We start from the raw sequence: 23,435 nt of genomic DNA, 5'->3' as shown, positions 1-23,435 counted from the left end.
CCGGGCAGGAATTTGCCCTGCTGAGCAAAAGCTGTGGGTCCGGAGCCAAGCCCAGCCCCAGGCTGCCCCTTTCCCAGCTGCTGTGGGGGTGCTGAGCTCCTCCTGCCCGCAGCACTCAGTGGTCACACAGCCCAGCCAAGTGCCCTGGGTCCCTGCGGTGCCGGCAGGGCAGTGAGCTGCTGTGAGCAGCCCGCTGAGCACCAGGCAGGATCTGGCCCTGCACACAGCCGCTCCCCAGCCTCCCTGCATGCCCCAGGCAATGCTTGGCCGGGGCTTGGCACCTTGCTCTGGGGCCCATGTCCTGCCCAGCCTCCCCGCAAGCCCTGGGATGCAGCATCCGGCCCTGTGCCAAGGTGTCCCCTGCCCTGGGCCCCCTGTCCCCTCCCCGTGCCCCGTGAGAAGTGTGGCCGTGAAAGCAAAGTCCAGGAGCTGCAGGCACTGCACGGAGATGGCGGCCGGGCTCCCTGTGAGGCTGGGCACGGGCTCTGCTGCCCGCGGGCTGCGGGGACGGCGCCTGGCTCACAGCGGGGCCGCAGCACGGCTGCAGCAGGAGTACGACGCGGTGGTGATCGGGGCAGGTAACGCGGGGCAAGGAGCTGGCGGGGATGCAGCGGCCCCCAGCATGCTGCTTGTGCCAGGAGCTGCATGGGGGCTGGCACGGACAGCCATGTGCTGCAGCTCCCCTGAGTGCTGCTGGCTAAGGGGTCAGCGCAGAGCTGGGGGACCTTTGTCACCAACCCTGCCCCACTGGGGCCTGGGGATGTAAGGATGGGGGAGAATGCTCCCTCCAATGTCCAGAGCTTGTTTTTTGGGTGCCTACATCCCTGGGGTGGGGGGATGCGCCGTGCCGTGGGGCCATCCTGGCTCAGCCGGGCTCAGCTCCCCTCCGTCTCTCCTTGCAGGGCACAACGGGCTGGTGGCAGTGAGTACCGGAGGCAGAGCGCTCACCCTGGGGACGCTGTGGGACCGGGGAGGGTCTGCAGCGAGAGCAGGGGCTGGGGGCTCCCGGAGGGATTTGGGAAGCTGGAACCACCCTGGCGAGGGGTCGGGGAGGTGGTTGGGATGAGGAGGACACGTGCCACCCACAGCATGATGCCACGCTCCCCGCAGGCTGCCTACCTGCAGCGGGCAGGGCTGCGCACGGCCGTGCTGGAGAAGCGCCACGTGCTGGGCGGCGCGGCCGTCACCGAGGAGATCGTGCCAGGTATCCCCACATGCCCTACGCCCTCCTGGCCCCTGCCTGCCCCTTTTACCCCTCACCACCCCACATCTTCCAGGCTTTAAGTTCTCCCGGGCATCCTACCTGCTCAGCCTGCTGCGGCCACAGATCTACAGCGAGCTGGAGCTGCAGGTACCGTGCCCGTCCCCAGCTGGGCCACCAGCACCTCCTGGCACGCCAGCAGGGTGACACTGCTGCCTCCTTGTCTCACTGCCCTCCGTGTCTCACAGCGACATGGCCTGAGGGTGCTCCCGCGGGACCCCTACTCCTTCACCCCGCTGCTGGAGGACAGGAGCCCACCCCGCTCCCTCCTGCTGGGGCACGACATGGCCCAGACCCAGCGGCAGATCGCCCAGTTCTCCCAGAAGGATGCTCAGGTACCACGGGGACCGGGGCAAAGCAAAGCCCCGAGGAGCTGCCCTGCCCTGTGGAGCAGCGGGGATGCTCGTGGCGGGGTGTCCTTTGCACCCACCATGGCTCAGTCCCTTCTGGCCACTTGCTGTCCCGTTTCAGGCTTACCCTGAGTATGAGGCACTCATGGGGCGCTTGGTGGCTGCCATCGACCCGCTGTTGGATGCCCCCCCTGTGGATACAGCTGCCCTGGGGCAGGGCTCCCTGATCCAGCGGCTCAGAGCCCTACGAGCCTTGCAGCCCCTGCTGCGGGCAGGTACATTCAGGATCCCCTTGGCAATGGCTGTTTGCCTGGCCCCGGGCTCCTGCCTGGCCTCAGCCCCTCCAGGTGCCGGTGGCTGTGCCCTGGTACAGCCATGCACACCCCAGAGCTGCCTCTCCCCGCAGGGCTGGCGCTGGGCCGGCAGCTGCCCCGTTATTACGAGGTGCTGACAGCCCCCATCTCCAAGGTGCGTGCCGGCTGCAGTGGCACAGAGCCACCCTCCCGGTGCCCGCTCCGCTTCCCTGCGTGCCCACCAGGTCCTGGCTGCAGCCCAGCCCTGAGCCCGGCTCTCTCCTTGTCTCCGGGGCCAGATCCTGGATCACTGGTTTGAGTCGGAGCCCCTGAAGGCAACCCTGGCTACCGATGCGGTGATCGGAGCCATGAGCAGCCCCCACAGCCCTGGCAGCGGGTGAGGGTCCCGTCCCCTCCCTGGGGCTCACGGCCACGCCATCCCCTCCAGGCCACCCCGCTCAGCCCGGCGTGGCCCCGAGGCTTGCCGGAGTGGCTCAGGGGCTGGGTGAGCTCAGTCCCCGTCCCTTCAGGTACGTGCTGCTGCACCATGTCATGGGCGAGCTGGAGGGGCGGCGCGGCGCCTGGGGCTACGTGGCTGGTGGCATGGGGGCCCTGTCCCAAGCCATCGCCCGCGCAGCGGCCACCCGGGGCGCCCACATCTTTACCGAGAAGGTACCGGGTTTCTGGGCACGGGGACCTCCACGGGCTGCCCGATGGCCCCAGGGAGAAGCCGGGTGAGGTGCTGGCCCCTTCCCCTCTGCCCAGGCTGTGTGCCGCGTGCTGCTGGGCAGGGACGGGCAGGCACAGGGCGTCGTGCTGCGGGACGGGACGGAGGTGAGGAGCAAAGTGGTGCTGTCCAACGCCTCCCCCCCAGATCACCTTCCTGGAGCTCACCCCCCAGGTATGGGGCACGCAGGGCTGTCATCCCCCGACTGGGATGTCCCATAGCGGCCCCATCACCGCGGTGCCCCCTGTCCCCCTTCAGGAGCAGCTGCCAGAGGACTTTGCCAGGAGGATCCGGTGTGTCGACACGCGCTCCCCTGTCACCAAAATCAACGGTAGGTACAGGGGGCTGCCTCCTCTGCCATCCCATCTCAGGGGGGACAACAGCACAAGGCTGCATGTCTCCCCAGGAGCATAAACCCGGTCTTGCCCCCATCCCAGTGGCAGTGGATCGCCTGCCCAGCTTCCTGGCTGCCCCCAACACCCGTGATGGCCAGCCCCTACCCCACCACCAGTGCTCCATCCACCTCAACTGCGAGGGCACCCACCTCCTGCACCAGGCGTTCACCGAGGCCGCTGGCGGGCACCCCTCCAGCAGGTAGGAGCCCCCAGGCCTCGCTCCCTGCCCACGGTGTCCCGGAGAAGGAGCAGGAGGGCAGTGCTGGGGGATGGTTGGGGTGGCTCAGTCCCGCTCCCGCAGGCCCATGATCGAGCTGTGCATCCCCTCGGCGCTGGACCCGGGGCTGGCCCCACGGGGCTGCCACGTCGTGTCCCTCTTCACCCAGTACACCCCGTACGAGCTGGCAGGGGGGCGGCCCTGGGACGAGCAGGCTAGAAATGCGTATGCGGACACGGGTATGTAACACGTGCATGGAGGCAGGTAACACCAGGAGCGCCGGTCCCTGCTGCAGGCAGAGCCACCCTCGTGCTCAGGGGCCGGTCACCGTGTCCCCTGAGCTGCCTGCCAGCGCCTCCTTCCCTCCCTAGTGTTCGACTGCATCGAAGCCTATGCCCCAGGCTTCAAGGCGTCCGTCATCGGCAGGGACATCCTGACACCCCCGGACTTAGAGAGGGTCTTCGGGCTGCCTGGCGGGGTGGGTACCACGCGGGCTCGGCGCTGAGCATCAGCACAGCGAGCGGCCAGGCACAGCCCGCCCACACAGCTGGGCTCCGGTTGCAGAACATCTTCCATGGAGGGATGTCCCTGGACCAGCTGTACTTTGCCCGGCCGGCACCATCCTACTCGGGCTATCGGTCCCCAGTTCCAGGCTTGTACCTGTGTGGGAGCGGAGCACACCCTGGTGAGTAGGGCCAGGGAGGGCAGGAGGAGGGCAGGGCGCATGGACGAGGGGCAAGGGGAGCACAAGGTGTGAGGTCCAGCACTCTCAGCCCTGGCGGTGAGGCAGAGCCACCCCCCCCGGTGCAGCCCCCGCTGCTGGGGCCACTGCTCCCCGTTTCTGCCTTTCAGGAGGCGGCGTGATGGGAGCAGCGGGACGCAATGCAGCCCGGGTGGCTCTCGGGGACTTCAAGCGCCTGTGACGGCGGCGGTGACACCGACTTCACCTAGGCGGGGATGCGGCTGCAGTGAGGCCTGCTGTCCCCATGCCGAGCCTGCTGTCCCCACCTTGCTTCCCACCACTGCAGCGGGCCAAGCACTGGCAGCAGCACCCCTGTGCGTGGGGGGCAGGCTGGTGGGACACAGGTACCCCCGTGCCCTGGGTGTTGTGGCACCCACGGAAATAAACACAGCCAGAGGCTCTGCATTTGGCCCTCTCCCCATGGTTTTGCAGCTCTGTATGCGATGTCCTGGCCCTGGGCTGTGAGCACAGAGCCCAGCCCATGTCCCCCCCAGCGTGGGCTGTGCTGTGCCGCCTGCACTGCCTGTGCTCACGCAGCCCCTGGGGGCCCTGCCGGCGGGGACAGGAGTGTCACGGTGATCGGGGACAAGCAGCCCAGCTCAGGCAGCCCACGCTGGGTGTGCCACGCTCTGCCCCGTGCCGCTGCCGGGCGCCGCTCGCAGCAGATGACAGAGCTCACATCCTCTCCCTGCCCTCTTCCTCCCGGGGACAATGCTCCCGATTCAGCTCCCAGTCTCTCCTCCCGCCGGGCCCTAAATACGGCGCTTCCGGGCTGCGCTGCTGCACCTGAGCTGGCTGAATCAATATTGACCGGCCAGGAATAGGCCCGCAGCCCGCTGAGAATAGCCCCGCACGCCCGCCCGCTGCCCACAGCTTCCCGCGCCCGGGGCTGCCCTGCTGCAGCTCCGTATTTTTAGCTGCCGCGGCCGCCGGCCACGCAGGCTGCAGGTGCCGGTGCCCGGCGAGCCCTGAGGGCTGGGCTGGGGGTGGCAGCGAGGAGGGGACACCCCCCCGGCCTGACCATGGCAGGGCATGGTGCTGAGAGCTCCTCGGAGCCCCCCCTGCCCTTTTCTCGCTCCCCCCCAGGAGCAGGGGCAGAGCTGGGAGCAGGACCCAGGCATCCCTACCCGCCTGCAGCCGTCCCCTGGGGGACGAGGGGGGGCTCCTGGCCTCACACTCCGGCAATTGAGCTCCCAGACACCCAGACACCGTGAGCCGTGGTGGCTCCGTGAGTCACGAGCTCCGCTGCTGGACCCAACCCTGCCCTTCCCCAGGGCTTCCCCTGGCCGCCGTCCCGTGGCTGCAGCACAGCCCTGCCGCTGCCCCGTGGCCCACACATGCACCCCGTGGCCCCAGATCCTGGTTTTATCCTCCCCGGGCACCCCCAGAAGATGCCGCAGCACATGGCACCAGCCCAGCCGAGGCACAGGATCCGGGTGAGGGTGCCCCACGTAGGGACGCAGGGTGCCGGGGGGGGTGCCAAAGGCCCTGGCAGGACGTGGCAATGAGCTCACGGGCTATTCCCGGCCGTGTTGTTCCTGGCTCGTCCCGGCAGGAACCGGCTGCTTTAACTCCAAACAAACAACCCAGTAGCCACCGGCACATTCCTGGCCAGCCGGTGGCCACGGCCGGGGCAGAGGCGCTTCCTGTTTATCCCCATCCCGCGGCGGGGCGCAGGCGGCGGGGTGCCCCGGGGACTGCTCGGGGGGGGCACCCCCTGTCTGCATGGCTGGGGAGGGGGGGCAGCACCCAGGGACCCCCGCAGCCAGCGTGGCTCGGGGATAGCCCACGTGCTGCCCCCTGCCCCTCCCAGGCTCCCTTTGCTGGTCTCAGTGCCCCCCAAATCCTTGGCCCCGTTGTGCCACCCCATGTCCAAGCACCCCACTCAGCCACCGCGTGGGGCGAGGGGTGTCCTCCTGGGGAGCCCCCGTGGGACAATTTGCCACCTCCAGCACAGCCTCGCTCTGCCTGGCTGGGGGCCAGCCCCGCAGTGCAGCGATGCTGGGTGGGGGACAGCCCCAGCTGGGGGTCCTGGCTTCATCCTGGGGGGTGGGGCAGGCTTATGGCAGGTGGGGGCTGTCCCATGCGTGCTTTATGCCCCCAAAAAATCCTCTGGGGGTGGGCAGGGGTGGCTTTGCCCCAGGGTGGAAGAGTGGGGCTGGGGGGGAGGCAGGGTGCGGGGCCGGCCTCTGGGCCCTGTGTGCGGGGGGGGCTGGGGCTGGGCTGGGCAGCGTGGGCCCCCACCCGGGGCGTCCCACCGCGCCGCACCATAAAAGCGGCAGCAGGCGGTGCTCGGCGGCAGGAGAGCTGCTGGAGGCCAGCGGGAGCCAGCACCACGTCCCCACGCCGCTGCCTGTCCCACATCTGCCCCACGCCGACACCCAGGGTGAGTGCTGGGGGGGCTCGGGTACCTCGGGGGGGTGGGGGGCAGCAGCCCCAGCGGTGCTCCCAGTGAAGGTGCAGGGGGAGAGGTGTGGGGATGGGGACAGGGCTGTGTGCAGGACGGAGAGGGACCAGCCCCTGCATCCCGCACAGCATGGGGACGGGGATGCCCCTGCCATGCCAGGGGGCACGACATCCCCCACCACCACCACACTGCTGGGGCACGGGGGGGGGGCTGTGGGAGCACCCCCACCCCGCTGTGCTCCCCAGGGGCTCAGTGTCGGGCTGTCCCCAGGCATCCCACCCCAGGAGCCGCGATGGCGATGCCAGCTGGTGCGAGCCCCATCCTGCTCCCCTTCGTGCTGCTGCTGTGCCGGGCGGTCCCCAGCGCGCAGGATACGGCCGGGCTGCAGCTGAGGCTGGCGGGGCCACGGGGGCCAGCCGGGGAGGGTCGGCTGGAGGTGCTGTACCAGGGGCGCTGGGGCACCGTGTGCGACGATGGCTTCGATTTCCACGCGGCCACCGTCGCTTGCCGGCAGCTGGGCTACACCGCGGCCATCACCTGGACACACAGTGCCACCTACGGCCAGGGGGAAGGTAAGGGGCAGCTGGGGGAACCATGCATGGGGTGCTATGGGAGGGGGCAGCCTGAAGGGGGGCGCTTGTTGGATCCATAGTGCTGTGGGGGTCCCACCAGCCCGCGTCCATCCCCCCAGGCCCCATCTGGCTGGACAACGTGCGGTGCGGGGGCAGCGAATCCTCCCTGGCCGAGTGCACCCACAACGGCTGGGGCATGAGCGACTGCCACCACGGTGAGGACACTGGCGTGGTGTGCTCGGGGCAGCGCCGGCACAGCGGCCCCGACCCGGCCGCAGCCCCTGGTCTGCTGGGAGAGGTGAGTGGGGACCAGACGCCCCTTAGGATGGCGAGGGGCTGGGGCAGGTCCCGTCGTCCCCTCCCTCCACCGCGTGTCCCATTCTGGAGCCCCCGTGCCCACCCCGCAGGCACCGGGGCTGAGCCTGGAGGAGGTGCGCATCAAACCCATCCTGGCGCGGGCCAAGCTGAGCATGCCGGTGACGGAGGGAGCCGTGGAGGTGAAGCACAACGGGCGCTGGAGGCAGGTGTGCGATGCCGGCTGGACCAGGAACAACAGCCGCGTGGTCTGCGGGATGCTGGGCTTCCCCCAGGAGAAGCACGTCAACACCAACTTCTACCGGTAGGGAACGGGATGAGCCATGGGGCAGGGTGCCAGGGGGCTGGCGGGACGTGCCGCGGGGCTCCTGGGACATGCAGCTGGGGCATGGTGGTCAGTGGGGTGAAGGGGGGGTGCCAGGGAAGAGGTGTGCTCATGGCTGGGTGTGTGGAGTACCTGCCCATGCCTGGGGCCCCTTCCTGGGGGCTTCAACAGGGGCAGAGCTGGGCTGGGCAGCAGCCAGGGAGCTGCAGGATGCTCCCCAACCTTGTCGTGCACGGCGTGGGTGCAGGCACAGGAGAGCCAAGCTTTGTGCTGGGGCTATAAATACAGCCCATAATGAGCCCCTGCCGGTGCCAGGCGTCGTGCTGTCCCACAGGAGTACAGCTTTGGTGCGGGAATTGCCACCGGGGAGAGGCCCCCAGCGTGCCGTGGGAGCACCCTCCAGCCCCAGCTGCTCCTGTGGGGTGCTGGGGAGGGCAGGGACACGGGGTAGGGGTGCTGAGCCCCCCCGACCTCTGGCCATGCTCCTTGCAGGAAGCTGTGGAACATGAAGCTGAAGGACCCCAGCTCCAGGTAGGGCCCAGCTCTGGGCAGGGGGCACCAGCACGGGATCCTCTCCCTGCCCCGAAATACCTCCGCTCCCGCTCCTCTCCCTCGGCAGCCTGAAGAACCTGAGCCAGAAGAGCAGTTTCTGGGTGCACCAGGTGCAGTGCCAGGGCACAGAGCCCCACCTGGCACGCTGCCCCACGCAGCTGGCCCCCCCGGCCCCCCACCAGCACGCCTGTCCCCGCGGCATGCACGCTGTCGTCAGCTGCGTCCCTGGCCCTGCCTTCCAGCAGGGCAAGGGCAGGGGCAAGAAACCTCCCCGCAAAGCCTCCCAAGGAAAGGTGAGCCCCAGCACGGCCCTGCACCCCCTGAGGCAGGTTCCTGGGGCCGGGCAGCACCCGGGAACCCCCCCCCCTGCACCCGCTGATGGGGATGCTCCCCATGCCAGGGCCTCCCCGTGCGGCTGCGAGCGGGCGCCCACGCCGGCGAGGGCCGGGTGGAGGTGCTGCGCCACGGGCAGTGGGGCACCGTGTGTGACAAGCGGTGGGACCTGGCGGCGGCCAGTGTGGTGTGTCGGCAGCTGGGCTACGGGACGGCGAAGCAAGCCCTGGTGGGGGCCCGGATGGGCCAAGGTGAGGCGGGAGATGGGGCAAGGACTTGGGGGGCTGCTGGGCTCAGAGGCGCATAGAGGAAAGCTGTCTGTGCACTGCTGGAGCATCCGGGGGTGTGCGGGGGGATCTGGGGTGGGCACAGGGGCAGGAGCGCTCATGTCCCCCCCCTGCTTCAGGCCTGGGCCCCATCCACATGAGCGAGGTGCGCTGCACCGGCCACGAGCGCTCCCTGGGCGAGTGCCGCTTCCAGGACGCCGAGCAGAGCGGGTGCCGGCACGAGGACGACGCGGCCGTCCGCTGCCACGTGCCACACATGGACTTCCAGAGCCAGGTGAGTCCCTGCCTCCCCGCCAGCACCCGCTGAGCCCCGGGCCCATTGCACAGCCCCTGCCCCAGCACCCCAAGCCCCCCGCCCAGCGTGGATGCTCTGAGGTTTGCCCAGAGGATGGGGACAGGCAGAGCCACCCAAACCACACTGATGTAGGATCCACAGGATGAGCCAGTGGTGAAAGTACCCTTGTGGGAGGAAGAGGAAGGTGGAAGGAAGGCTCAGCTGGATGGATGGTGCTACCTGACCCACTCCCAGGGGGCTGGGGGGCTGTCCCATGTTCCATTTCAGCCCCTCTTTGCCCACAGGTGCGCCTGGCCGGGGGCCGCAGCCCCGAGGAGGGCGTCGTGGAGGTGCTGGTGCCGGTGCAGGGCAGGCTGCGGTGGGGCGCGGTGTGTGGTGCTCAGTGGGGGCTGAATGAGGCCATGGTCGTCTGCAGGCAGCTGGGGCTGGGCTTCGCCAGCCATGCCCTGCAGGTGAGTTGGATCCCAGCACGAGGGGCTGTGCAGCTTGGTGTGCTGGGATGGCTCAGCAGCTGCGACAGGGCACGTGGGGACACGATGACAAGCCCTGGTGACAGCGCTGGGGAGCTGAGGGCTGGTCTGAGCGCTGTGCTCCCCCCTGCCCAGGAGACCTGGTACTGGGCGGGCAGCCCCGACGCCTCCGAGGTGGTGATGAGCGGGGTGCGCTGCACGGGCACCGAGCTGGCCCTCCAGCAGTGCCAGCGCCACGGCCCCGTGCACTGCCCCAGCGGCGGGGGACGCTTCTCAGCAGGGGTCAGCTGCACCACCCGTGAGTACCTGGCAGCCCACAGGGCGCCCGTCCTCCCAGGACCCAGCCCTGCGTGGCCGGGGCGGTGCAGGCTGGTGGCCACCAGCTGTGTCCCCACCGATCCCATCCGTGCCAGACGCCCCGGACCTGGTGATGAACGCGCAGCTGGTGCAGGAGACAGCCTACCTGGAGGACCGGCCGCTGGGGCTGCTCTACTGCGCCCACGAGGAGCGCTGCCTCTCCCGCTCGGCCGACAGCATGCAGTGGCCCTACGGCCACCGCCGCCTGCTGCGCTTCTCCTCCCAGATCCACAACCTGGGCAGAGCCGACTTCCGACCCCGCATGGGACGGCACGCCTGGACCTGGCACCAGTGCCACCGGTGGGTGCCCTGCGGCCCAGGGCTGCCCCTGCGCAGCACCAGGCTGGGCACAGGGGGACCTGGCAGCCCCGTCCCCCCTGCCCGGGGCGGGTGCCCTGCAGGGCTCTTGCTGGGCGCCATCCCTCCTACCCGGCCCCCACCCTGGCAGAGGCCGGCCCGCCCGGGGTAATTAGCAGCGTCCGGGCCGGCACTGTCATTAGGGCTTTATTTGGCTGCAAGGCTGTAATTTGTGCAGAGCCGCTCGCCTCTAGGTGCTGCCTGCTCCTGGCTCGGTGTCGGGGCCGGCCGCATGCTCGCCGTCCTGCCCCGGCCCCTGCTCACCCCCTGTCCCTGCAGGCACTTCCACAGCATCGAGGTCTTCACCCACTACGACCTGCTGACGCTCAACGGCTCCAAGGTGGCCGAAGGGCACAAGGCCAGCTTTTGCCTGGAGGACACCAACTGCCCCGAGGGTAGGTGGCAGCCGCAGGCAGGGCACGGGGACCCCCCCAGCCCCGCCGTTCCTCACCTGTCCCCACACATCCCCAGGGCTGCAGCGCCGCTTCGCCTGCGCCAACTTTGGGGAGCAGGGGGTGAGCGTGGGGTGCTGGGACACCTACCGGCACGACATCGACTGCCAGTGGATCGACATCACCGACGTGCCGCCGGGCAGCTACACCTTCCAGGTACGGGCACGGAGGGGCTCGGGGGGACACGGGAATGGGAGGCAAGGGCTGGGGTCCATGGGCACCCTGTGGGTGCACGCCGCCGCCTGCTTCGGGGTTTGTCCTGGCCACCCACGTGTCCCCGTGGTGGTGCGTGTGTGGCAGGCACGGTGGCACTGCGGTGCCCCCAGCCGTGCCCGTCGCCCTCCCCAGGTGGTCGTGAACCCCAAGCACGAGGTGGCCGAGTCGGACTTCTCCAACAACGTGATGCGGTGCCAGTGCAAGTACGACGGGCAGCGCGTCTGGGTGCACGGCTGCCACACGAGTAAGGAGGGCCAGGGGCGGGGGGGGGGGGGGCAGTGGGAAATGCCCAGGATAGGGGTGCTGCAGGTCATGTCCCCTCACTGCCACCATCGCTCTCCCCAGGCGATGCCTACGGCGCCGACGTGGTGAGCGAGATGGAGCGGCGTGAGCGCCTGGCCAACAACCTCGTGTGAGCCCCCGCCTCGCCACGCTGCCCCCCCAGCACCCGGGGGCCTCCCAGCCTGTGTCCCGGCCGCGGCAGCACCTGACTGAGCTCAGGGACTCGAAGCCTTCTGTATTTATTGACGCTGCCGCAGAGGATGGGGATGAGCGTCGTGGCCGGAGGGGGGCCGAGCCCCATGCTGCCAGCAGGACGTGCAGGAGGGACCCAGGTGCCCCCAGCCCCCAGCTCCACCACTCCGGTGCCCCCCGGGACAACTACCTCAGCCTGCCCGCCCGGCCCCGCCACCCCGGACTCAGGACAGGCCCCGGGCACTGCCACCCGTGCAGCAGTCGCGTCCTCAATAAAGGTGCTGTGCAATGGGATGGGGGTGCTGTGCAGTGGCAGAGGGCCACGTAGCCCGTTAGCAGCCCGGCCCAGCTCCCTGCACGTCCCCTCTCCCCACTCTATCCCCTCCAGGACCACAAAGCAGGTCCCTGCAGGGACAGATGCTGCCCCCAGGAGGTCCCCTCCCTGCCACCCAGGGCCAGCGGCCCTCGTGCAGGCTGCATGGGGCTGGTGCCAGGCGGCTCCGGCTCCCGGCCAGCCGTGCCCGCAGGCCGGGGCACCCTGTCCCTGAACTGCCTGACCCCGTGAGCAGCACAGCACAGCACAGCACAGCACAGCACAGCCAGCTCTGCGGCAGCGCGGGCCGGCAGCCAGCCCACCAGCCGCCCCGGCTGCAGCCCGTGCTGGGCTTTCCCAGGCTGTTCCTGGCAGCTCCCCGGCCCCAAAGCAGCCCCAGGAGCAGGGATGGGGCTGCTCTGCCCCTGGGAGCTCTCACTCCTCGGGGCAAGGTGGGGACACGGGACAACGTGCCCCTGCTGTTTCTTTCCCCCGGGGGGTTTCCAGCATATATTATTTTTTTGAAGGATATAAAGGGGAATCCCACCTAGTGAGCCACCAGGCACTGCCAACCCCTCCTGGAGGTGCTGCAGCCCTAACCTCCGCTCTGCCCCATCCCCATCCCCATGCCCCTGGCTCGCACCAGCCTGGGACAGGGGGTTACGAGCCCCTGTTCTCCCCCCCCCCTCCCTGGAGCCAGGACAGGCTGCACACGTGTTGTCCCCGCACGTGGAGGACCACAGAGGCTGGTAGCCCTGCGGGATGTCGGCGAGCGAGGCTCGTGGCGAGGCGCGTGCCGCCAGAGGTTCACCCCACCAAGGCTCCCCCCGCTCCCCGCCGGGTCGGGGGAAGATGCTTTCCGTGTGAGAGCATCCTCTCACCCTGAAACTTTCCGCTGGCCGAGCCACCCGGCCGCTCGCTGCCAAGAGCCACGGCCCAGACGGTTCCCAGCTGGCAGCGGGGGCAGGCAGCCACCGCCGCGGGGTCACGACCAGCTCCTCCGCCACCGAGCTGGGGGACAGCCAGGGGACACGGGGCGGCTGCCACGAGGTGACCCAAAGCACACAACCCGCTGGCACGGGCAGCAGAAAGGCAGCAGGGGCACTCCCCACCTGCTGCTGGGGGCACGAGAGCCCCCCAGGCACGGACCCTGAGAGTTTTGGGGGCTGCGGGGCAGGCTGTGCTCCTTCGGCAGCGGCAGCAGGGGTGGTTTTAGGGTTTTGATGCACCACGGCTCCGGGAGAAAGGCAGGTCCATGGGGCAGGGCAGGAAGCCCCCCGCCGCCAGCCCAGGTGCGCAGCCCACATCACAGCCCCGCGCGGGGCTGGGAACAGGGCCAGGGTGGGAACGGGGCCGCCCTTCCCACAGCCCAACAAGGGCCCCGCTGTTCGGGGCCGCGCATGTAAACAGGGGCCCTGCCAGCACATTCCAGCCCTTCCCTGCCCCTCCTGCCTCTCGCCCGGGGGGGGAAAGCCCCTGCAGCGGCTGGGGGCCGCAGCACACAAGTGGCACACGCCAAGGGAGATGCAGGGAGGACAAGCTCGGCACCCTGCGCTGCTGCGTCCCCTCCTCGGAGGCCAGGCGAGGCAAAATAAACGGCATTTATTAGCAAAATAAAAGACACTCTCGTTCACAAGGCCCAGCGTGGCCGTGGCTGATCCGCAATGCGTGGCCGGCGCTGTCGCCGCCGAGCTCCCCGCGTCCCGCTGGCTGCCACCACAGCACCAAGGGACCCTGTCCTGGCAGGACAGGCAGCACCAAACGATGGCACCCAGCGGGGACAGCGCTTGCACAGCCCCAAACAGCCCTCGAGCACCCCGTGGCCGTGCCCCAGCACCATCCTGCACAGATCCCATGGGGCAGCGGCAGCCCCAGCTCCATCCCCAGGTGCTGGTGCGCTGCCTGCCCGCAGAGAGGGGCTCAGGCTCCTGGCAGCACCTCCAGCAGGGCTGAACACGAAGGCAGCTCACTCCCGGCCCTCCCAGGCATCCTCCCGCTGCTTGTTCTCCAGCCGCTTCCTCTCTGTGGGGAAAAACTGGGTAAATCCCGAGCCCCCATCGCCCCCCAGCTGCCCACAGCTTTTCCCCAGGGCGGGGAGAAAACCACGGCAGCGCGGGGAGAGGCTCCCAGGGCCAGAGCTCACCCCGAGCTTCCTGCAGCTTCTTGCGCTCGGCGTCCCGCTGGGCAGCGGTCTGGGGGCTGCGCACCCCCAGGGCGCCGATCACCAGGCGCCGTGCCAGGGCGGCCGACGTTTCGGGGCGCTCCTTGGCCGGCTGCAGGTAGTCTGGGGGAGCACAGAGGGCATCAGCGTGGGCACCCACACGGGGGGCTGGCACGGCCCCTGCCCAGCCAGGGCATCGGGATGAGGGTGCTCAGCACGCTGGGGGTGCCCCCACATCCCCACTCACCAGCATACGCCCTGGCCTTGGCTTTGGCCGCGCGGGTGCCCTGGGACAGCGGGCGAGTCTTCACCATCAGGTGCTTGGTGCTGAGGGCATCGCGTGCTGCGGGGAGGGCGGTGCATTGCCAGGCAGCCCGGCACGGCCAGGGGCACGGCTGAGCCGAGGGGTGCGCCCAGACGGTGCCGGGAGGGGACGTCCCCCCTCTGCCCTCCCACCGAACACCCCGCGGGCTGCTCGGAGCAGTACCTGTTATGGGGCTGGAGAAGATGCCCAGGGCGTGCGTATCGTCCACCCACTTGATGTCAAAGCCCTTCTTCCTGCCGGAGAGATGGAGGGTCAGCAAGGCACCGGTGCTGCCAGCGGGGCCCGGCGCCAAGCCCGCAGCGCCGGGCAGAGCCGCGGACTCACTGGTAGCTGCAGAAGACACGCAGCAGGTCCTCGGTGCGGAAATCCGGGGGGAAGTCGTAGATCTCGATGACGTGGGGCAGCTCGGCATCGCTGAGGTCCGGCGCAGCCGGCTCGGCCCCGTAGTAGTCGAAGCGGGGCTCCTGCAGGCTCTGCCGGCGCTTCTCGCCCCCCCGAGAGCTGCGGGGTGGGAAAGGGATGGTGCTGAGCGACCCCGGTACCAGCACCAGCGCCTGGTGGACGGCCAGCACTGCCCGGGCAGCAGTCTCACCCCTGTGCCACACACCAGCACTGCTGCTGGGTTAATGGTGGTGGGACATCGGGAGCTAGCGACCAGGGCTCTCGCGCCACGCGGTTCTTTTCCCATTACGAGCACCCCACCATGAACACGGGGATCGGCGAGCCCCGTGCCACCTCCCCGCCCCGCCGCCCGCCAGACACCAGCAGCACCACGCTGGGAAAGCCACCGCTCCCCCGAGGAGCCAGTTCCACCAGTTCACTACTTGCACCACTAAAAATTTATGCCTTATTTCTAATTTGGATTTGTCTGCCTTCAGCTTCCAGCCGCTGGTACTCGTTCTGCCTCTCTGCTGGATTAAGGAGCCCTGGGTCCCAGGCATCCCCTCCCCGTGACGGCACTCGCTCACGGCAATCAAGTCACTTCTCAGCCTTCGCCTGGATAAGCCGAACGGGCTGTGCTCGTTTAGTATCTCACAGCGGGGCATTTCTCCAGCCCTAAAAGATGACGGCCGTAGCTCTTTTCTACCTCTCCGATTTTTCAACCTTCACTTTAAAATACAGGCATCAGTCTCCCACTGCCGGCTGCACAACGCGGCGAGGGCACGCAGCCTCCCTGCTCCCCTGTGCCCCGGCAGCACCAGTGCCAACAGGCTCCCCCAGCACCACTCACTGCACCTCGGCTTCCCAAAATACCTGGTGCCGGGGGACAAGGGGCTGCGGCGCGGTGCCGGGGAGCGGGCACATAACTCAGCCGGGTCCCCAGCCCGATCCCCTGAGCGGTCGTAGCGGAGCGCACCACGGCTGGAAGGTTAGAGTCCATAAATCCCGGGCAGCTCAGTCAATAAAAAGTGCTCGTTCCAACAATTTTATGGGGAAGATGGATTCACGGCAGGTCAGGGGGTGCTGCCGGGGCGGCTGGATGCCGGCGGAGGGGAGAGCTGAGTTATGGAGCTTGTGGGACAGCCCAGCGCTGCCGGACAGGACCGTCTCCTGTCGGCCGAGCGACTCAGCTGGCCGGACTCCAGCACCCCTGCCCGCTCCGGGGGACGCGAGGGAGCCATCCTGGGGCAGGATGAAGCCCTGCCGCGATGCTCGAGGGAGCAGGGCACTGGGGTAGCATCAGGCGCCGGGACGATGACTGGAGAGCCGGAGCGCGGAGTGCCGGCACGGTCCTTGACCTTCACAAATCACCGAGTGTGGCGGGGCGGCAAGGACTGGAGCCGGCTGGCAGCCGGGCTTGGCTGCGCGGCAGGCACGGCCCAACAGGTCGCCCCGTGCCCGCAGCCCCCCCAGCCGCAGGGCAGGAGCCAAGCCCAAGCTCACCGATGCACACGGATGCTCCTGCAAGCTAGGATTAAAAGCAGCGGTGCAGCTTCACACCCCAGGGCACCATCGGAGGGGACACGGGGCAGATTCAGCCTGCCCTCCCCTGCAATGGATAGGCTCCAGGGAGAGCTGGGGGACGTGGATGGCCAAGGCCGGGCTCCCCAGGACAAGAATTGTGTCTGCCACGGCTCGCTGCTCTCCAAAGGCCCATCCCACCGGGCTTACACTCCTGCTGCAAGAGATCAGCCAGAGAAGCACGGAGCAGCACCATCCAGGTGCTGAGAGGTGCAGGAGCACACACAGGTGCCTCGGCCACCACCCCGCCTTGCAGGGACGGATTTGGAGAGCTGCTGCCACCAGCACGCAGTGCCCCAGGCGCTGTCCCCACCCCACAGCTCCTCGTGCAGGGCAGAGCCCCGGGGAGGCCGAGCGGGTCCCTCACACACCGACACCTGGCTGGGGTTTAGCCACGGCGAGCTGGTGGAGAATCCAGCAAGGCTGCAAGGAAATTGTTCCAGTGGTTAATTACCCTCCGCGTTAAAAACGTGCGCCTGGCTTCGAGTCTGGCTTCAGCTGGCTTCAGCTTCCAGCCAGTGGATCTCGTTATGTTTTTTCCTGCTAGATTAAAGAGCCGTCTGCTATCAGAAATCTCTTCCCGACACAGAACGTCGTAAATCTTGCTCTGTGCCGGCTATCCGCAGCGCATAAGGATTCAGTTATGACGAAGAACGCTACTAATTTTCTTGTCCTTTTAGTTAATTAACAACAGCTACATCTCCCCAAGAGCCCGAACCCTCCCCGAGCAGGCGCATCCCAGCAGCTCGGAGGCATCGGGAAGCAACCAGGCTCCGAGGGCGGAGGGGGAAAAACGGCAACTTTTCACGGACAAATCCCCTTTTCAGGTCCTTTTTCACCCATCTGGGGAAGCTCCCTGGAAAGCCTAATGTTGACTCAGAGCGAGTGCCCGGGGGATGTAACACGGGTGCTCCGGAGCTCCTCAGAGCCAGCACGGGCGCTGCGTGGCACAAACTGCCCACAGCATCCCACGGCCACACCGCAACACGAAGCTGCACCCCGGGGCACAGCCACGTCCCCGTGCTCCGGAGCTAACCCCATTTCTGCACAGCGCTATTACCGGGCACGTGGAGCCCTGCTCTCCGTCAGGGCTGGACATTCCGTTGCAATATTAGCGCCGTTTGTTACTTTGGGTCCATTAATGCCATTCTGAGCATTACCAGTTTTACGCCGCTGATTTAAAAGGCAATAATGGATTTGCAGCAGCCGAGCTTTCCTTGCGAACGGCAGGAGAACGGCACGGCTCCCAGGGCCAGGCAGCTAATTGTAGTAAATTTAGGCACGCGCTTACAGGCGGCTACGGTAATGAGCCACAGCTGATTAAGAAGATGTAGTTTTCAGGAAACTTCACGTTGCTGTTTCAATGGGAGCCCATACGTCTCAGCCCATTTCTTTATTACCAGCCCTGCTTTCACGAGGGTGCAGTTGCAGTTTACGGCTCTCGAGCACATTTTACTGGGTGCACTTTATGTACTACAAAGGGAAGATCTCCCCCAGCCTTCACAGGGCCTCGCTGGCACCGAGGGACAGGAGGGGAGCGGCTCCAGGCAGGGGCGAGGAGCTCCCAGCAGCACCCTCCTGGACTTTTCGGCACCACTCGTGCCCTGGGGGTGGCTGGAAGTGCCAGCACGCTGCACAGCCAGGCAGCACCCCAAGGACAGAGCCCAGAGCCACCCCCCAGCTGTCCCCACGCTCACCGACCCGCTGAGCTCACCTCTTCCAGCAGGCGTGGGTCCAGGCAGTCCCCGTCATCATTGAAAAGCGCGTCCCAGCTCTCCTCGCCGCCCGGGCTGTCGTGACTCTGGGTCTCAGTGCTGGCTGGCCCTGCCTTTGGAGAGCCACTACAGAGATCTTCCTCCTCTTCCTCCTCTTCCTCCCGGTGCTGCTGCAGCGAGTCTTTGTTCCCATCCACCTGCACCCGCTCCTCAGCCCAGGTCCCAGGTGAGAGCCGCTCCACACCGCGGCACAGCAGCTCCAGGGACGGCGGGGCTTCGTGGCTTCCCGGGGGAGCCCCTTCCCCAGTGCCACTCTCTGCCCCCGGTGGGCTGCTCCCAGCCCCGGTGCTGCCATGGGGCACAGGGACTCCCTCCCCACCAGCATCCCCAGCACCATCAGCGCTCTGCTCCTTGCCAGGCAGCAGCTGCCCCACGTGCTCCGGCAGGAGCTGGGATGTGCTGCCTGCACCCTGCCCCGGTGGCACCAACTCGTCACCCACACCACCCCTCCAGCACCCAGCTTCGCAGGCAGCTCCTCCTGGGGCAGCCACGGCGCTGCCTCCCTGCCTCTCCTCCTCCTCCCCTGTGGCCCCGGGGGCACAGCCCTCGCTCTGCCCTGCGAGGAGAGACACCCCGTGCTCCTTCTCCTCCTCCTCCTGGCCACCGAGACCCGCACGCTCGCAGGTAAGCCGGGTTGTGCTGCCCGTGCTGCCCTCCCCTGCCGGCTGCAGGGCACCCTGTGCCGGGCACCTCGAGAGGTCCCTGCCCGGACCCGGGGTGCTGTCCCCCAGGTGCTCCAACCCGCCTGGCTCTGTCCGACACACCTCGCTCGGCGGAGCTGCTGTTGGGCTATCGGGGTCACCCCCAGGCTCAGGGGTCAGACCCGCAGCCCCAGGCTGGGCACCTTGTGGGGACAGCGGGTCCGGCACTGTCCTCAGCACCCTGCAGCTTCGGTCCCTGAGCCCTGCGTCCTGAGATACTTCGTCCTGCCTGCCCGACGGCTGGGCAGCACTCAGATCCAGGCTTGGCTCCTGCCCACTGGGCAATGCCCTCAGGTTCTCCTGGCTGCTTCCCAGCTCCGTGCCAGCCTTGGAGCCCCGGCTGTGCGTGCCTGGCACCCTTCCATCCCCGGCGGAGGCTGCCCGGGGCTCCTTGGGGCGAGCGCCCGCCTTGCTCTCTCTGCCGGCGGCCCTGCCCACGTGCGTCCTGGCCCCGGGGCTTCTCCTCTGCCCCTCGGAGCCACCCCGGCCGATGTCCAGCGCCGGGCGCTGCTTCTCGGGCTCCCGGTGGTTCGCAGCCGCCTCCTGCGCCGCTCTCTCCCGCCGCGCTTTGGGCACGTAGAGCGCCATGTCAGGCTTCCTGCGGCGCGCCCGGCCACCCTCCGCCTCCGGCTGCATGGTGCCGCCGCCGCCTGCGGAGGAGAGAAGCGTCAGTGCCACCCGCACCCCGACCAGCCAAGCACCACCGGAGTGGGGTGGGCAGGGAGGAGGCAGACCCAGGGCTCCCATCCCTGGAGCTCCAGGCTGCAGGGCACCAGGAATCACAGGGCAGGGACGAGGGGCAGCCAGTGACCGTGCTGCGCACGGAGGAGACGGAGCTGCAGCGGCGACCTGACACACGGGTGTGAGATGAGGAGCTGACATGCAAACACTAAAGGTCTGGCTGAGCAGAAAGCCAGCCAGCAGAGAGGCAGCTGTGCCGCCTGCCGCGCCTCGCAACCGGCAGGACTTGCTGCTGCAAGGACTGGCACAGCCAGAGGAGCTGGGCAGAGGACGGGGCCTGCCTGCGGTTCCCAGGACAGCTCCCAGTGGCTTGGCACCGCGCTCCAGGTCCCCTGGAGGGGACCAGCCTCACCATCACCATCACGGTGCAAACATCACACAGGAGCCAAGAGGTGCTGAGAGCGAAAATGGGTCCCCGCTGCCCACCCCAGCCCTGGTGCTGCAGGCAGGGGAGCTCAGCTCCCGCTGAATGCACGGGGCTGAACACAAACCCACAGCCCAACAGCATCCCCGGTGCCAGCACGCTGAGCAGGTCGGGACGGGGACATCCTGGTGAGGAGCCGTGGCCGTGCCAGGCTCCCGGGCTGCCCAATCCTGGCAGAGATTTATTTTTCATCATCTTTGGCACAACCGGGTGCCCTGCCACCTGCCAGGCCCCGTGCCCCTATAAATATGCATCAGGCAGCATTTGTGGAGACGGATGGGGTGGGGGGCTGCGCTGTGGCTGAGGGGAAGGCAGAGCGGGGCCAGGCCGGGGCCCCGTGATTAATCACTGCCCACTCTGTTTAGGGGTATTCATCACGGGCCGCTGTCAGGTAAATCACTGGAAAAACACCTCTTCAGTAATTAATGTGAAGTGACAGATGGACAGCCCCTGGGCCCATTAATCTGGAACATCAGAGCCTACCGAGATTATGAATGTCAGGATGCATAAACTGCCGGCGGATCAATAGGGCCAGGAATCCGTCCAAGGCTCTCATTTCCGCGGCACCTCCGGTACATTAGGCTCCTCTCCCCTCCCCGCGAACCACGATGAGCCTCCGGGACGGGTGGCCCCGGCCGGCGGTGGCACGCTCGGTGCCCGTGGCCCTGCTCGGAGAGCCGGCGGTGCCGGGCAGCCAGAGCCCGCTGTGCCAAGGGAAGCGCCTGGGGCTGCCCACGCCTGCCGGAGGGACGGACAGACAGACAGACGGATGGAGGCAGCGCTCCCCGCAGAGCCCTGCCGTGATGGATGGGTCTCTCCCGGCTCTCAGGAAACCGCCAGCAAGCCCGGCACGGAGAGATGGAGACAGCAGGTGGCTCGGCAGCTTCAGCGGGGAAACCACCGGCAAAGACCCGGCTGCCCCCTGTTCACACCTCCCAACCCAGCACGGCCCCCAAAGAGCAGGGTCTCACCCCACGCCTCAAGGCTCAGCTCCGGTGCTCCCCAGAAGCCGTGTTCCGTGCCCCTGTCCGCCCCCGTGGGCACTCGGTGCGGGACAGGAGGGGCACCAGGGCGATGCTGCCCCCACCATTCTCGCTGCGGAGACATATGCAGTGCTTGTCATTTTTTTCCCCTTCTTTGATACACTAATTTCGCCGGCAGAATGGTCCCCTTTATCTTTATCGACTGAGAAACAAGCAACGCATCCAACAAACCGTCCAAGCTCTGGGTTAGTCATTTTTCAGCTCCGAGCCGTTATACATTTTCTCACCGAGCGGCAGCCCAGCCTTGCCGTGTGCCGGTGGGGAGGGGGCACCGGGAGCCCCCGGCCATCAGCATTTTGGCACACATAAAGCTGTCTAACACACGCTTCCTCAGCAATCACCTTCCAGCCACATCTGCCTGCCTGCGGGGAGCAGCGCCCGGCTGCGAGGCCACACGCCTGATGCCATTTCAGAGGCACGGCCACGGGGCAAGGGGCATTTTACAGCCATAAAATGGGAAAAGAGCTTTCTCCACCACTCGCCTCGCTTGCAAGGCTGCGGAGCTGCTTCCACCCCCTCCAAGGGGGGAATTTCCCCAGGGAAATGCCCCCAGCAGCCAGGCCTGGCAGACAATGGGGCTGTGCCACCGCACCAACCGCGCTACCTGCGCCCCGTGCAGGAGCTGGGGCATTTGGAGCTGTTCCTGCCCCCGTCCAGCAAAGGGAGCTGAGCCTGCACGGGGACTGCTGAGCCCCACCAGCGCTGCTCCCCACCGGGAGCGAGGATTTCCAGCCCCGGGACGCTGCCCGGCCAGGGTGCTCTCCTTTCCCTTCAGCCACCGCACGTGCCAGCGCCGCTCGGGGAACGCAGCCAGGAGCAGCATCGCTCCATGCACATCCCAAGTCACCTCCAAGAAGAGCCCTCACACGCAGGATTTATGGGCTCCTCGAAAGCTTGCCATTCACCTTGCCTCACCCTCCAGAGCAGATGGTGCGGCATTAGCCAGACGGGCGGTGCTGGGAGCATCCTCTCCCCGTGCAGCCACGCGCTGCCAGGGACAAGGCAGGGGCACGTCGCGCAGGGAGCTCCAGGCAAAGCAAGACACAAACACAGCAGGGTTGCAGCAGCCCCCAGCAGCCAGCCTGGGCTGGCAGGGACACTGCAGCACAGAGGGTTTGGATTGTTTTTTTTACTGCTAAGGGCAGCGCAGCTCCTGCCCCCAGTCTATTACACACTTCATCAGATGCCACGGCCACGCGTCACCTCCAACTGATTTCACGCTCCGGGAGGCAGAGCACAGCCCTGGCTGCAGGTCTCATTCACACTACGCTGCGCAGGGCAACCCCACAGATCCCAAAGCTGGGGACCAAGCCACCGCTCGCCCCGCATCTCCTCTCCCCTGCGCCGAGCGGGCTCGGCTGGGGCGCACGAGGCTCCGGCACGAGTTTGTGAGGTCTGAGCAGCTGCCCGGGCACGGTGCCGGCCCGTGCTGCTCCTCTGCAACCACAGGCACTGAGCACGGGCATTGCTCCTCTCCTCTTAGGGCCGTGCACGGATGCCGGGCTGTCGGGCTCGCACGCAGCGTGCCAGTTCCTGGAAAAGTTGAAGTGCCACCCAGCAGGCTGCCTCATTTCCTGGCAGGGCGCTGTATTTTTAGCCTTCGAGGTTTCTAATTCCACTCAATCCATACTGCCATCGATAGAGCACATGACCTTAAAGCCTTGATGGCGGGCAGGGAACAGCAACACCTCGGGGGCCGCGGCTCGGGGAGCGGGGAGCGCCCCTGGGGGACCGCACGCAGCCTCGGCGCACAACTCGCACGCTGGCAATGTCACTTTTTACAGCCTGCTGCAGCTCGGGTGAAAAAAATCCTACAGCTACTAATAAAAACGAAGCTACGAGGAGATTCTAAACAGCCCCGATTAGGAAGCTCACCTCCAGGTGCTCGCTGGCTGCACGGCGCTGGCACCCAGAACGGGGACAGGGGCTGCCCGTCCGCACCGGCCACCTCCCTGTGCCCTTTTAGGAAGCTGGAAGGCTTCCCAGGTACCTCCCATCACAGATTTCAGCTGTTCCACACCTCTGCTGCTCTAACCAGAGCTCCAGGCCAGCAGGACGGGCTCATGCAGCAGGTGCCAGGGCCACGAAAGGACCTGGGTAGCCAGGAGGGTGAGCCTGAGCTGGCAGCAGGGAGGGACAGCACAGAGCTGCCGGCACAACGCGACGCCAAGCAAAGCGCCCCGAGAGCGGGGGGCTGCTGCCCACCCCACACCTGCCCCCGTGGCCGCTGGGGCTCTGAGACCTCCCTGCCCTGCTCCCGGCAGAGGGACGTGCTCCAGGCACGGCACCGGGCACGGGCCACGCGAGGAGACGGCGAAGCGCCGAGAGCGGCGGGCTGTCAAAGGGAAACACACGGAGAAAAGGGAGAGATTTCAATCGCGCCTCTCGCTCCCGATGCTCTTAGGAGATACCTGGAACAAGAGGAGGGGGATGTTTCAGGCAGGAGGTGATTTATAGGTCGATACCGTCCCTTAACAGCTGCAGGGGGAAAAAAAAAAAAAAAGGACAACACAAAAGCAGAAGGAGTTAGTAGGCAGGGGGGCAGGGGGGATACAAATATACCAGGGCAGGATCAGCACAAAAGTGAGGAGGT

At 67.4% G+C, this 23,435-nt stretch overlaps 3 protein-coding genes across 4 annotated transcripts; 2 read left to right on the top strand and 1 right to left on the bottom strand.

Moving 5' to 3' along the window:
• The first annotated feature begins 207 nt into the window (after nucleotides 1-207).
• PYROXD2 (pyridine nucleotide-disulphide oxidoreductase domain 2) lies at nucleotides 208-4,467 on the top strand. The gene is given in 18 exon segments (XM_035311804.1): nucleotides 208-578; nucleotides 903-922; nucleotides 1,111-1,204; nucleotides 1,278-1,351; nucleotides 1,450-1,596; nucleotides 1,733-1,886; nucleotides 2,018-2,079; nucleotides 2,204-2,301; nucleotides 2,435-2,576; nucleotides 2,670-2,771; nucleotides 2,773-2,805; nucleotides 2,890-2,962; nucleotides 3,069-3,225; nucleotides 3,328-3,482; nucleotides 3,615-3,721; nucleotides 3,808-3,928; nucleotides 4,096-4,337; nucleotides 4,457-4,467. Coding segments are annotated over 17 exon segments (1,941 nt in total). The 5' UTR covers nucleotides 208-247; the 3' UTR covers nucleotides 4,167-4,337; nucleotides 4,457-4,467.
• Nucleotides 4,468-6,684: 2,217 nt separating this feature from the next.
• Nucleotides 6,685-11,532, top strand: LOXL4 (lysyl oxidase like 4). Its single transcript, XM_035311787.1, has 14 exons — nucleotides 6,685-6,964; nucleotides 7,084-7,262; nucleotides 7,372-7,583; nucleotides 8,097-8,135; nucleotides 8,224-8,449; nucleotides 8,557-8,740; nucleotides 8,896-9,050; nucleotides 9,356-9,523; nucleotides 9,677-9,839; nucleotides 9,955-10,198; nucleotides 10,535-10,650; nucleotides 10,727-10,863; nucleotides 11,056-11,167; nucleotides 11,269-11,532. Exons 1-14 carry the CDS (start codon nucleotides 6,685-6,687, stop codon nucleotides 11,337-11,339), a joined length of 2,286 nt encoding a protein of 761 aa, XP_035167678.1. The 3' UTR covers nucleotides 11,340-11,532.
• A 1,760-nt stretch (nucleotides 11,533-13,292) lies between these two features.
• Nucleotides 13,293-21,857, bottom strand: R3HCC1L (R3H domain and coiled-coil containing 1 like). 2 transcript variants are annotated; one of them, XM_035311790.1, is made up of 7 exons: nucleotides 19,848-21,857; nucleotides 17,856-19,657; nucleotides 14,521-14,697; nucleotides 14,359-14,429; nucleotides 14,119-14,214; nucleotides 13,854-13,994; nucleotides 13,293-13,732 (listed from the first exon to the last, which is right to left on the bottom strand). In XM_035311790.1, exons 1-7 carry the CDS (start codon nucleotides 19,992-19,994, stop codon nucleotides 13,677-13,679), a joined length of 2,490 nt encoding a protein of 829 aa, XP_035167681.1. In that variant the 5' UTR covers nucleotides 19,995-21,857; the 3' UTR covers nucleotides 13,293-13,676. The 2 variants fall into 2 exon arrangements, 1 of the variants encoding a protein (XP_035167681.1); XR_004746648.1 differs by lacking the exons at nucleotides 13,293-13,732; nucleotides 13,854-13,994 and having other exon boundaries at nucleotides 17,873-19,657.
• Nucleotides 21,858-23,435: the final 1,578 nt, after the last annotated feature.

Source organism: Oxyura jamaicensis (genome assembly GCF_011077185.1).
Source record: "Oxyura jamaicensis isolate SHBP4307 breed ruddy duck chromosome 6 unlocalized genomic scaffold, BPBGC_Ojam_1.0 oxy6_random_OJ55, whole genome shotgun sequence".
Taxonomy (NCBI): domain Eukaryota; kingdom Metazoa; phylum Chordata; class Aves; order Anseriformes; family Anatidae; genus Oxyura; species Oxyura jamaicensis.
The sequence above is the reverse complement of the archived record's forward strand: the minus strand, read 5'-3'. Positions and strand labels throughout refer to the sequence as shown.

Bases quoted from the DNA above. Each gene is read 5' to 3' on its own strand.
- LOXL4 (XM_035311787.1), top strand. From the start codon at position 6,685: ATGGCGATGCCAGCTGGTGCGAGCCCCATCCTGCTCCCCTTCGTGCTG. The intron at 10,651-10,726 runs GTAGGTGGCAGC...ACACATCCCCAG, and splicing joins GGACACCAACTGCCCCGAGG to GGCTGCAGCGCCGCTTCGCC. The intron at 11,168-11,268 runs GTAAGGAGGGCC...CGCTCTCCCCAG, and splicing joins GGTGCACGGCTGCCACACGA to GCGATGCCTACGGCGCCGAC.
- R3HCC1L (XM_035311790.1), bottom strand. From the start codon at position 19,994: ATGATGAAAAATAAATCTCTGCCAGGATTGGGCAGCCCGGGAGCCTGG. The intron at 19,658-19,847 runs CATTCAGCGGGA...CTGGGAACCGCA, and splicing joins GGTTTGTGTTCAGCCCCGTG to GGCAGGCCCCGTCCTCTGCC. The intron at 13,733-13,853 runs GTGAGCTCTGGC...TTTTCCCCACAG, and splicing joins GAAGCTGCAGGAAGCTCGGG to AGAGGAAGCGGCTGGAGAAC.